We start from the raw sequence: 13,119 nt of genomic DNA, 5'->3' as shown, positions 1-13,119 counted from the left end.
CATTACGAATGCGTGGCGTCAGAAATGCTCTATCCCGTGTTTGTGGGATGGAGACGTCTCCTTGAGCAGTTAGGGCAGATCATGTCGCACATTTACTCCTTCTATAAGGAGCTCATCAAGGTGGAACCCCGATCTAGGGTTTCTCTGGCAGAGGATTTGTTGGAGAGCAGAGGCCAATGTCTCGGCCATTGAGAATGGCGAGCTAACTTTTCCATTCTTGCCAAAGGAGGAAGGTCGGGAGATTGTTGTGATGGAGGCTAGTTCGTCCCCTAGCTCTAATGGCCTTCTGGGGGCCTCCTTCCAGAATTTCTTGTTACTACAAGTCTACAACCAAACATGTTATATTATGGACGGATGGAGTTCATTACATGATTCGTCCATGTCAGTTGTTGCGAACCAAACATAGAAGACACCTCATGGATTAGGTGTATTACTGGAATGTGTTCAGATGCCCCTTCCTGATTATTCCTAATTGTTATATTCTTTAGCTATTAAGAATTTCAGAATGGCTATGATTCTCTTTTTCTTTTGTGTATGAATATGGAGATTAACATTAAAGTTGCTCCAGGATCTCATGCTACTGCGAATAAGCCTAATAGATTGGCATGCATTATGTCTACAGCTTTACATTAAGTTCAGTATTATGCGGTACATGAGTTCGTGAGTTAATTGCATAATGAAAAAAAAAACTTGAACTTAGCCTCATCCGAATAATTCTGTACATGTTATATTTTCCTTTTTGCTCTCGGTTGTAGCAAGTTCCTTTGTGATGGTTTTTCTTTTCGGTGGTCGGACTTGCTTACCATGTATAATCGCCTTCTTTTATTCCTTCGGCTCCACATTACAACTCTAAAATTTACTGAAAACAAAAATTGGTAACATCAGCCAACTACGAATTAGTATTACACTGAAGTTGCAGCATCAGATTGTTCTGCGAGTAGTCTTGGCATCAAGGGCATATCAATCTCCTGTAGAACCTCGAGAACCCGACCGATCAAACTGATTTGTTTCCACTTCACCCATAGTAGACATACTTTTGCACAGCTTCAATAACTAAACGTTTGAGGTTCTGGCATTTTCCAAACATGTTTGACATGCTCCAATTTTCTTTCTTTCCCTGCAACGAACAGACGCTATAGAGCTATGGCTGGGATCTTGCCGGCTGCCATGGTGGTATCTCAATGTTGGCGAAACCGACCGCCTACATTGGCAAATCGTTCAACATGGACGGCTGCAACATCAGGGAAGCCATCCTCAGTTCCACTGGACTATGTATAAGTACCAGCAAATGGACCAGGATTCCGTACTTTTGCAGGTTCAGTTTTGCACCCGAGAGCGGCGAACTCGACCGGGCAATGGACTGCAGAATTCAGTTCAGGGGCTTGGTTCTCGGAGGCAATGTTCAGATGAGTGGTAGTGGTAACTAGGGTTAAGTGAGTCGTCATCATGTAAAAAAACCCTGAAGAAATGTAATAACTTTCTACATTTTGTCTGCCTTGTTAATTCAAAAAGGAAATGGAATTTTTCCTAATTTAATATTGGAGAGTGCTTCTGTTCTGGAGAACAGAGCCTTTATAAGTTGTCTAAGAAGATGCATCTTTTTTTTTCCTGGTGGTTGTGAAAACTTCTTACTTGGTGTCCATTTGATGGTCAGCTTTTTTTCCATCATGGAGAACTATTTTGTAGGCTGTCAAATATAATCGTCTCTGTAGTAGTGAATAAGCAGCTTACAAGTGACACATCTCTAAGATGAAGTAATTATCGGGAGTATCTTTCTCTCTTAACAAAGTAGTGGCATTTATTTCGCTACAATGCTTGCTCTATACCATATACAGTATAAGATAAGTAAATAACAGACGATTTGGAGACCGCTAGCTCGCCTCCTTCTTTTATTCCTTGTTCTCCACATTACAACTTAAAAAAAAGTACAAACTCTCTTTATTATTATTACATTGAAGTTGCAGCATCAGATTGTTCCATCATAGCTGCAAGGAGTCTTGGCATTGGGGGTATATCAATCTCCTGTAGACCCTCGAGAACACGAACCACTTCACTCATAGTCGGCCGATCAAACTCACTATCTTGGATGCACCAAGATGCAACTTTGCAAACCCTTTCAGCCTCTTCCAAATTGAAGTCACCATGCAATTGTGTATCCATTAAACTCTTCACATCTCCCTCGTGAAGCTTCTTGATGGCTTGCACAGGGAAATATTCGTGATGTTGGTAACTGTTGCTGCTGCTCTCAGTGCTGTGTGATATTTCCGGTGAGGAATTCCTCCTTCCTGATATAATTTCTAGCAGTACCATGCCGAAGCCATAAACGTCGACTTTCGGTGTGATCGCCACTCCGCTAAGCCACTCTGGGGCAAGATAACCTATCGTTCCTCTGAATGAAGTCAGAATTCGGCTGAAATCCCTCCCCACAAATGCTGCCAATCCAAAGTCTGCGACTTTAGGAACAAATGCTGCATCCACAAGTATGTTCTCTGGCTTAATATCGCAGTGTATGATGCACTCGTGACAACTCTGATGCAAGTAGGACAATCCTCTGGCAATTCCTAGGGATATCTGATATCTGGTGTTCCAGTTTAGCACAACAGCATCAACATTATTGCTCTTCTTAAACAGATGACCATCAAGAGAACCATTTAACATGTGCTCATACACAAGTAATCTGTGATCACCTTCGCAGCAGAAACCAACCAATTTTACTAGGTTGATATGTTGGATCAGTCCAATTGAGCTCACCTCGGCCCTGAACTGCTTCTCTCCTTGACGGGCACCATCAAGCCTTTTCACTGCTACAGTAGTCTTTGAGTCACTTAACACCCCCTTGTATACAGAACCAAAACCTCCACCACCAAGCTTGTCAGAGAAGTTTTTAGTAGCACGAACTAAATCAGTATATCTGAAGGCTATAATCCCGCCAACACTGCCTTGATTGTCATAGTATGATGAAAGAAAACCACACCACTTAAATCTGTTCCTCCAAATCAGTAACAGAAACATGAGCATGAGTAACCCAAAACCAATAATGCTTGCAGCGGTAACAACTCCAACGTTTGGTTTTCTTTTGTTTTTCCTCAAACTTGGCATGAAATCTTTGGCAGCAAGACGGAGATAAAGAACATCTTTAGAAGTGTATTCAATGCCATCACTAAGAGTTACACTAAGCAACTCCCCATTCCAGACAGAGCATTTGCTATCATTATAGGAATAAGCAGTGCAGGAGCAGGAACCGAGACAAGTTTCTTCGCATTCGCTCTGAGTGGTGGCAACGGCTATGATTTGTGGGCTGTAGGGCAATGTAACTTGAGCAATGGGCTGGAACATGTCTGTTGAACTTGTGATGTTTTTGTCACTAGTGCAATGTAAAGGTGTATTTCTGATGCATCCTCCTGTTCGATCTTGAAACTTCCAATCCTGCGGCGACTTCTGAGAGAAGCTCTCCATGCAGTCACATGATGGATTTGGATTGCCTCTGCACACTGTAAAAGGTCCACAGGCAGCAGGCGCGTTGCAGGGATCGTCAGGTTGGGCATATATGATTTGCCAAGACTGATTAGCTTGCGACCAGTGATTCAGCTTTATCTGACCAGACATGTCTAGTGAGACAAATACAGAAGGCGATGGTTCATTATGTGAAGTGTACATGTAGTACTCCTCTTGGTCATTATCAACATATACTAGGTTATATAAGCCTTTGGTCAGAGGATTGGAATCAAGCAGTGAGTTGAGTACTCGCACAAGATTGAATGATGATGTTGTGGAGGATGCATACTGCCAATACACTACAGATGGGTTGTTGCGGCGACTGAGGACAAGCCCCCTGGTGTCTTCTAATTCAATGCTGTATGAGCCGAGCCCCGGATCAATGAGGCTCTTCTTTGAGATGGGTTGGCGAGTGAAACTAATGACCTTGTTTCGGCCTAACTTGGCACCAGCAAGCACAACATCTGTTGGGTAGTCGAAGCTCTGCCATGCCAGTAGGTCAGATGACCGGCTCTCTTTGAGGACAAGGTTTCCACTGTTCAAGAGAACGGCAGAACTAGTGGCTTTGATGCTGCTGTGTGTCCTATTATTGACAATGTGAGTGGACCAAACAATGGATTCATTGTTGGCGGCATGGTTTACTATGACAAGATTGCCATCTCTTGATATCTTGAGCTGTGTTAGGTTGACATTGGGGTTGGTGATGGGCTGATCCCTATTAGCAATCCATACGGTTGTGAGAACTGGGATCTTATTGAACCATATGCCAAGGTACCACAAGCTGGGGCTGGGAGATGTGGTGTTGTGGGATGACTTACTGATGGTGCTTGCTGGATGGAACTGGAAGAAGCCAAGCGCGAACTTGCCGTTTCTCGAGACAAGCTTGTCAGCGAAGGCCAGGTTTTGGCCTGCCATGAGAGTGTCATTGCTTGCAGTTGCAGAGGAGGAGCACCAAGGAGTAGTGTGCACGAAGAGAAGCCAGAGTGATAATATGTAGAGGGGAGGCATGGAGAAGAATGTGAATGCTCTCTGCTCTGCTATTCAGAGGAGGCAGAGAATGTGTATATATAGACAGAATGGGAGAGGCTGAGCCTAACAAGTAGTTAAGGATGCATGCATGTTCCGCTAACTGACCAGAGAATTCACTACAATCCACTTTGGACAAATTATTCAGAGACGGACAGCGCTAGCTACTAGCTATTTACCCACTTGGGCTGCAACTTGAACTCAAAGTTAGTACAGTATTAACATAAAAAGCAAGTGCTAGATTAGCTTATCAAGAAGGAGGACCTTGAATGAAGCTTCCACCAAGCGGGCTGCATAGAACCACCATGGACGACCAGGCTTCCACCAGGTCAAGGTCAAGTCAATCATGAGGCTTCCACCAGGCTTACCAAACAGATCCTTCAGTATTTTAGTTATATCAGGCATGTGCTAACCAACAGACAATTTTTTTAAATCCATCCTGCAAATCTTTGCTTCAATGAATATCAACACAAAAGACCAACAAAAATGAGACCACAGACGCAAACTTAAAACACATAAGAGAGCACCTGGAAAAGGAACACAAATTAACCACAAGGGACGGTGGTAGTACTGTCAATATCCTTTTTTACTAACCAACCCACAAAGATAAATGTTTTTGATTTAGATAATGATAAAGATAAACGTTTGTGTTACAAATACAAATTCAACGGATATGAACACAAAGTCACCATGCGTAAGTGTGACCAGCGAAAGAAAAAACAACAAATGTTGTAAACTAAAGTTGGCAACTTAAAACACATACTTGGCAGAAAAAAAGGGTAACTTATAACACATAACAAAGAGCTAGGGGGAAAAAGCAGAAATTAACCAAAGGGGCGGCAGTATTGGCAATATCTCTGAACTGAAATTCAACTAATACATATACAAACCATCCCAGGCTCATTGGACCAAGGTCCTGTTTGGTATAGACTCGTCAATTCCTCTCGTTTGATCGCTCACACGCTTACTGGAAGCAGTCAATTCTCTGCATCACATTTGAGTGCTAATCTACAGAACATAAGATGACTGACGGGGGGAAGTCAAGATTGGTGACTACAGCGGTACTAGCTACGTACCCACTTGGCATGGCAACTTGAGATGGGCAGCTGTACACCCATTCGGTGCTATCTATCTCTCTATATATAATGGAGCTTCCACCAAGTGGCTGCATGGAGCCAGCCATGGTCACAGTCAAGTCGATCATGAGGTTTCCACCAAGCTTACCAGGCAGATCTTTCAATATTCTAGTGCTATATGGCAAGTGGTACCTTGCCATACAATTTTTAAAATCCAACCCCCGAATATTTGCTACAATGAATATATTACAAATGCAAATTCAACAGATATCAATGCAAAAGACTAACCAAAACTCCCCAAAAAAAAGGCGACCAGACAGAATTATAATAAAAAGTTGGAAGCTAAAGTTGGCAAACTTAAAACATACAAGAGACGGTGGCTGTAGTGCCAACATCAGAGTACCAGACTCACGTCTGCAGGACTGAATTTCAACTTATACTTGACAAGCTATGGGACCGTGTGTCCCAGGCTCATTGGACCAAGGTCTCTTCAGTTTCAATATGAGTTCATTGAACTATCTACTCCGTCACTCTCATTTGGTTGATCACACGCCTATTGTGAAGCCAGTCGATTCTCTGCGTCATGCTTGTAAGGGCAATGGTAGCTAATTCTACAGAATGTCAGATAGAAAGCTACTTACTCAGGAACCTAACTGCCAAACTTTTTCCCTTATAGCATTTCCAAGTTTAGGATAAAGGAAATAATGCATAGCACTCCTAGAGTAGAATAGGCTGCCTATTCTACATTGGCAGAATAAGAAAATAGCAACAGACATAATTAGGCACAGTCTGAAAACAATTATTTAATCTACACCTGGCATCTTGACTAAGCATGCTAATAGTAACCTATCCACGGTAATTAGAAGTTCTGAAGTTACCATCCCATGTCTATAAAAAAACACCTGAACTATCACCTAGATGTTTTTATTGGGGATGATTCGCTGCAGCTTTTGTTCTAGGCAATTTGGTATGAATGCATAAGCATAGTGCAATTCAGTACCTTGAAAAGCATGTGCTTCATGCCCACTTCCAGATGCCTATGCTTTCAAAGGAAAACACCTAAACACAGAGCATAAATTCATCAAAGCATTTCCAAACAGTAGAATTTTTATTAAAAAAATGTGGCAATCAGAATAGAAACAGTTCTTTGCTGCTTGGTGGGGAATCTATAACAAATTTATGAAATGCATATAATAACCTCACAATTAGACATTGGAGCAAATCATTCTAAAGAAAGAAAGATGCACGCTTGTCAATGAGAGACCTGACATTGTCAAGTGGGCGAAAGCAGGGACGGTCTGATTGGTGGCGCTTCTTCTGGTGGTGCCTAGCGCTTAGGAGTGTAGCGTTGTAATTTTTGGGTGTTGCCCTTTATAGGGCATGTACATAACTTTTTCTACTGACAATGCATCATGACACAAAACTTTTGCATTTTCATGAAAAAAAACACTTCGAAGTTTAGGATAGAGCAAATAAAGCATAGCACCCATAGATAAGAATAGGCTGCCTCTTTTACACTGGTAGAATAACAAAAGGCCTCTGATAGAAATTTGGATATACCAAGCGATTATACAGTATATGCGGTCTCTTGATTAGGTACAGTTTGAAATCAATTATATAATTTTCTAGAAAAAATTTTATTTAAACTATAGCTGGCATCTTGCCTAAGCAAGCTATTAGTAACCTGTCCCTGCATTGTAATTAGAAGTTCTGAAGTTACCATCCCAAGTCTGAAAAGAACACCTCAACTTTCACCTAGATGTTTTTATTGAGGATGACTGGCTGCGCTTTTGCTCTCGGCAATTTAATATGAGCAGGCAAAAACAGTGCAGTGCAGTGCCTTGAATAGCCTGTGCTTCATGCTCCTTTCCAGATATGCAAATACTAAACGCGGCACATATATTCATCAAAACATTTGCAAACTATACAAAAGGAGAAAAAATTGCGGCAATCAGAAGAGAAACAGTTGTTTGTGCTGGTGGGGAATCTTTAACAAATTTGCAAAATTTAGGAGGCTTAAAACCAAAGGTGTTGTCCAGTAGGAGGATGCTTCTTCATTGCTTTGTCACCATGGACTGAATGTCACTTGTTATGCTCTCTCTAGCAGGGTTATGAACCTTACTGTCATCTGCGGTTGCTTTCATCTAGGGGACTGAATGTAATAGCCTCATGACCTTGGAGCAAAATCATTCTACAGAAATAAATAATAGTGCAATCACATTCCTTGTCTTACATAGTATGGTGTATATGAAATAAGAATTCTATCATCACTATAATCTCCAAGAAACTCAAAAGGCAATCATATCCTCAAGAGAGATGGCGATGGCAGAAAGTTCAGCAGACATTAAGTGAGTTTATATGTAGCAATAGTCAACATATTACATACCGTCATGTCACCTTTGACCGTCTTCAAACCTGGATTCCTTCATTTGTACCCATATTTTCCTTCGCATCCATGCCGCACTGGAGCCTGCCGCAATTTTGTCGCGCAGGTGTAGGGTCAGGCCACTCGGTTTTGTACCAGAACACCACACCATCGAGTGAGCATGAGGGATGACCAGGCCATGCGTACTCTTGATCAAGAATGGGTTGTGGCATACATGTACATTGACATCTTCCTTCGATTTAAAGATAGGTATCAAACTATCCCATCAACAAAACATACACATATTTCTAGGTCTGCCATACTTTGCTACAACGCTTGATTACATACGGCACTAAATAAGAGATAATTTAATTAGCATACCAGCTTTGCCTTCCTTTATTCCTTCCGCTCAACATTACTAAAACTCTAAAACTTGCTGAAATTAACAGATATTATTAGCATCGACTGCTAGTTATTATTACACTCAAGTTGCAGCACCAGGTTGTGCCGTTATAGCTGCAAGTAGTCTTGGCATCGGGGGCACATCAATCTCCTGTAGACCCTCGAGAACCCGGACCACTTCACCCATCGTTGGCCGATCAAACTCATTATCTTGGATACACCAACCTGCAACTTTGCAAACCCTTTCAGCCTCTTCCAAATTGAAGTCACCATGCAACCGTGGATCCACCAAACTCTTCACATCTCCCCCATGAAGCATGCTGATGGCTTGCACCGAGAAATATTCAACATGGTAACTGCCGCTGCTGCTAGTGTTGTATATTTCAGGTGAATTCCTCCTTCCCGATAAGATCTCCAGCAGGACCATGCCAAAGCCATAAACATCAACTTTTGGTGTAATAGCAACTCCGGTAAGCCACTCTGGGGCAAGATAGCCTGCAGTTCCTCTGAATGTAGTTAGAATTCGGCTAAAATCCCTTCCTACAAACGCTGCCAGCCCAAAGTCTGCAACTTTAGGAACAAATGATGTGTCCACAAGTATGTTTTCTGGTTTAACATCACAGTGTATGATGCATTCATGGCAACTCTGATGCAAGTAGGACAACCCTCTGGCAACTCCTAGGGTTATCTGATATCTGCTGTTCCAGCTTAGGACAGCAGCATCAGCATTATTGCTCTTCTTAAATAGATGACCATCAAGAGACCCATTTAACATGTGTTCGTATACAAGTAATCTGTGATCACCTTCGCAGCAGAAACCAATCAATTTGACAAGGTTGATATGTTGGATCAGTCCAATTGAGCTCACCTCGGCCCTGAATTGCTTCTCTCCTTGCTGAGCACCATCAAGCTTTTTCACTGCTATAGTAGTCTTCGAGTCACTTAACACTCCCTTGTATACAGAACCAAAACCACCTCCTCCAAGCTTTTCTGAGAAGTTTTTAGTAGCATGAACTAATTTGGTGTATCTGAAGGCTATAATCCCACCAGCACTACCTTGATTGTCGAATAAAGGGGAACCACACCACTTGATTTTGTTCCTCCAAATAAGTAAGAACACCATGAGCATTAGTAACCCAAAACCATTGTTGAGGAAATCGTTAACTGGTAGCTGCTCGGTCGGCTGGTGAGTAGGGGATTAATAGGCTAATCGGCAAGTTAATCGGCCATTTAATCAATTAATCGGACGATTTATCGGGTAATCGGCTACTCGGGGACCCTATGAGTAGGGATTAATCGACAAGATAACTGGTTAATCGGATGAATTCTTGAACAGGGCCCAAAACCAAAAATGCTTGCAGCAGTGACCACTCCAACGTTTGGTTTTCTTTTGTTTTTTCTCAAACTTGGCAGCAAATCTTTGGCGGCAAGGCGAAGGTAAAGAACATCTTCAGAAGTATTATCAATGCCATCATTCAGATTTACACTAAGCAATTCCCCATGCCAGACAGAGCATCTGCTACTGTTATAGGAATAAGCAGTGCAGGAGCAGGAACTGAGACAAGCTTCTTCGCATTCGCTCTGTGTGTTAGCAATGTCTATGCTTTGTGGGTTGTAGGGCAATGTAACTTGAGCAATGGAGTGGAACATGTCTGTTGAACTTGTGATGTTTTTGTTGTCACTACTAGTGTTGCAGTGTAATGGTGTATTTCTGATGCATCCTCCTGTTCGATCATTAAACTCCCAATCCAGAGGTGACTTCTGAGAGAAGTTCATCATACAATCACAGAATGGCTGTGCAATGCCGTTGCAGACTGTGAAAGGTCCACAGGTAGCAGCTGGAGTGCAGGGATCGGCAGGCTGGGTATATATAATTTGCCAAGACTGGTTGGCTTGTGACCAAACATTCAGCTTTATCAGACCAGAGATGTCTAGTGAGACAAATGTGGGAGATGATTCATCCGGTGAAGTGTACGTGTAGTACTCCTCTTGGTTGTTATCAACATATGTTGTGTTAATCAAACCTTTGGTCCGTGGATCCAAATCCAGAATGGAATTGAGTATTGGTATAAGACTCAACGATGATGTTTTGGAGGATGCCCAATGCCAATACACTACCAAGGGGTTGCGGCGCTTGAGGACGATCCCCTTGGTTTCTTCTAGTTCAATGCTGTATGAGCCAAGACCCGGCTCAATGAGGCTCTTCTTTGAGATGCTCTGATGAATAAAGCCGGTGACCTTGTTCCGGCCAAACTTGGAACCAGGAAGAAAAATATCTGTTGGGTAATCAAAGCTCTGCCACAACGGTAGGTCAGATGATGATGGGCTCTCTGTGACTGTAAGGGCAAGGTTTCCACTGTTCAAGAGAACGGCAGCACCAGTGGTGGTGTTTATGCTGCTGGTTTGTGTCCTATTATTGACATTGTGAGTGGACCAAACTACGGAATCGTTGTTCGCGATGACAAGATTGCCATCGCTCGATATCTTGAGCTGTGTTAGGTTGAGGTTGGGGCCAGTGATGGGCTGGGCCCTATTAGCAACCCACACAGCAGTAAAAACTGGGATCTTGTTGAACCATATGCCAAGGTACCAGCTGGAGCTGGTGGTGTCCAGGGACTTACTGATTATGCCTGCTGCTGGCTGAAAGAAGCCGAGCGCGAACTTGCCGTTTCTTGAGACGAGCTTGCTGCCGACGGCGAGCGATTGGCCAGCCGTGAGGGTATCGCTTGCAGCTGCAGACGAAGGGCACCAATGAGGAATGTGCAAGAGGAGGAGAAGCCCGAGCGAAAATGCGTAGAGGGGAGGCATGGAGGATAGTGTGAATGTTGCTTTGCTCTGCTATTTGGAGAAGGAAGAAGAGGGTGGATATAAAGATGAAATGGAAGAGGAACAAGAGTGTGAACAAGCATGGAGGCAGGGCAAGTCAAGATTGGTGACTACTGACTAGGACAGCACTAGCTACGTATACCCACTTGGGCTGCCACTTGAGCTGGGTAGTTGCATGCCCACTTGGACTTGGGGCAATCATCTCTGTATACAATACAAGGAGCAAGGCGCTAGCAGCATTGCCATGAAAACCGTGTGCTGCCCGGCATGAGGCACACCATGGTTGACTTCCAATGAAGCTTCCACTACACTGATCGACTGGAGCCACTTCTGAGTGCTCACTGGATTCACCCCTTCATGACTGAATATGGAATCCAACTTCCCTCATAGTGCAGAAGGTCAGAAAGCAACTCAGAAACCTAACTGCAGGCAAGCTTTTCGTCTGTAGCATTTCCAAGTTCAGGGCAAAGGAAATGAAGCATACATCGGTGTACATCGGTATATATTGACAGAATAGGAAGAATGGCAACACATAAAGCAGCAAGTAATAAACAAAATCTATCCTTTTTTCAGAGAGAGAAGAAATAACAATCAACAGGCTGATGTAGAACAGGATGATATGTAAGAGCTTGAGTAGTTTAACTTTCTTTGTAGAGGAAGAGAATATAATATTGACAGAAGAGAAAGCTCACCAGCAGCAGCCATTGTTCAGCTTGTAGAACCGAATCAGGGAGGCCGCCGCCGCCGTGAACCACCGGAATGGAAGTAAATGGAGCCCGCATGACGGAGACTCGCCAGCTCGCCGTCCCGATGTCCGTTCCCTATTCCCCTCGCCGGCCTCTCGATTGTTCCGCCGCCAGCCAAGCCTGAATGCCACCGCCTGCCGTGGTGTGGCCCGTCCCCCGCCTCCACGCCTCCACTACCGACGGTTGCCACCCCCGCCCCCGCCACCCGCGTGATTCGCAGCGTCGGCGCCGCCGGCCACCGGCAGAAGGTGACGTGAGGGTGAGGTCCGGCGGCCGTCAGAGGGAGAGCGGCGGCAGACTGAGCCCCACGGTGATAAATGATTTTTACCGATTGGTTCACAGCCGTCGGATGGATGAAACTAATTAAAATTCATGTAAATGATGTGCAATACACCACTCCATTGTTTTTTTCGGGACTCCATTGTTTGTATCCCTTGCTTAAGAAAATAAGTACGGTTAGGGCATTTTCAAACCCATGCATCAAAATGTTTGTAAATGTCCATACAATATGATTCGAACCCGTTGTCTCCGCTTTGGTCGCGGTTGCCACCCACCCAGTTCCCGCCCATTTCTCGTCCATCGCCACGATGGAGCCGGAGGTATTGGTGGAGATGTTCACAGTTTCGCCAGGCCTGGAGCCGGAGGACCTATCGGTGGTGGTCACCCATCTTTTTTGTTTGAACTTTTTTATTTCATGTTTGACTTTTTCGTTGTTTTTTGAAATCGCCTCAATTTGTCAACCTCTTATTCTTATTGATCCATCTGATGCCTTTTAAGATCTGGTTTGGATAGCAGAAAAGTTCCCTATCTTTTCTTAAAGAATAATTCCGAGTTATCGAACCCATAAGAGGATGTGCACTACGACAAAGACTTTGACAAGTCTATGTTAAATCAGACCTTTAACAATTAATCTTAGAGGTGTAAACACTAAAATTAAAACATGCATGACTATGAGGTCTTACTCTCACAACCCTAGATTTATACTCGGGGTCATCATGATATTAATTTATGCATTGGAAAACACCTATTAGGATGTGCTTGCGACGCGATAATGTGAGGGATGTATCCAAAATACGTCTTGACCGGTGCGCGACCTGGATCAAGAGTCAACTGTTCAACCACATGCACTTATCGCGAACCAACCTGTGGTTAGATGGTTAGAGGGACTGTGGTATCTCCAGCC

General features: G+C 43.5%; 2 protein-coding genes across 2 annotated transcripts; both read right to left on the bottom strand.

The window, feature by feature from the left end:
- Window positions 1-1,778: 1,778 nt before the first annotated feature.
- Window positions 1,779-7,033, bottom strand: LOC119355730 (G-type lectin S-receptor-like serine/threonine-protein kinase At2g19130). Its single transcript, XM_037622582.1, has one exon. The coding sequence runs from the start codon at window positions 4,501-4,503 to the stop codon at window positions 1,948-1,950; it is 2,556 nt and encodes an 851-aa protein (XP_037478479.1). The 5' UTR covers window positions 4,504-7,033; the 3' UTR covers window positions 1,779-1,947.
- Window positions 7,034-7,106: 73 nt separating this feature from the next.
- LOC119355729 (G-type lectin S-receptor-like serine/threonine-protein kinase At2g19130) lies at window positions 7,107-11,260 on the bottom strand. The gene is made up of 3 exons (XM_037622581.1): window positions 9,711-11,260; window positions 7,984-9,528; window positions 7,107-7,788 (listed from the first exon to the last, which is right to left on the bottom strand). The coding sequence occupies exons 1-2, from the start codon at window positions 11,170-11,172 to the stop codon at window positions 8,447-8,449; spliced, it is 2,544 nt and encodes an 847-aa protein (XP_037478478.1). The 5' UTR covers window positions 11,173-11,260; the 3' UTR covers window positions 7,107-7,788; window positions 7,984-8,446.
- Between the last annotated feature and the right edge of the window lie 1,859 nt (window positions 11,261-13,119).

The sequence above is a fragment of the Triticum dicoccoides genome, chromosome 2A, assembly GCF_002162155.2.
Source record: "Triticum dicoccoides isolate Atlit2015 ecotype Zavitan chromosome 2A, WEW_v2.0, whole genome shotgun sequence".
Lineage (NCBI taxonomy): Eukaryota > Viridiplantae > Streptophyta > Magnoliopsida > Poales > Poaceae > Triticum > Triticum dicoccoides.
The sequence above is the reverse complement of the archived record's forward strand: the minus strand, read 5'-3'. Positions and strand labels throughout refer to the sequence as shown.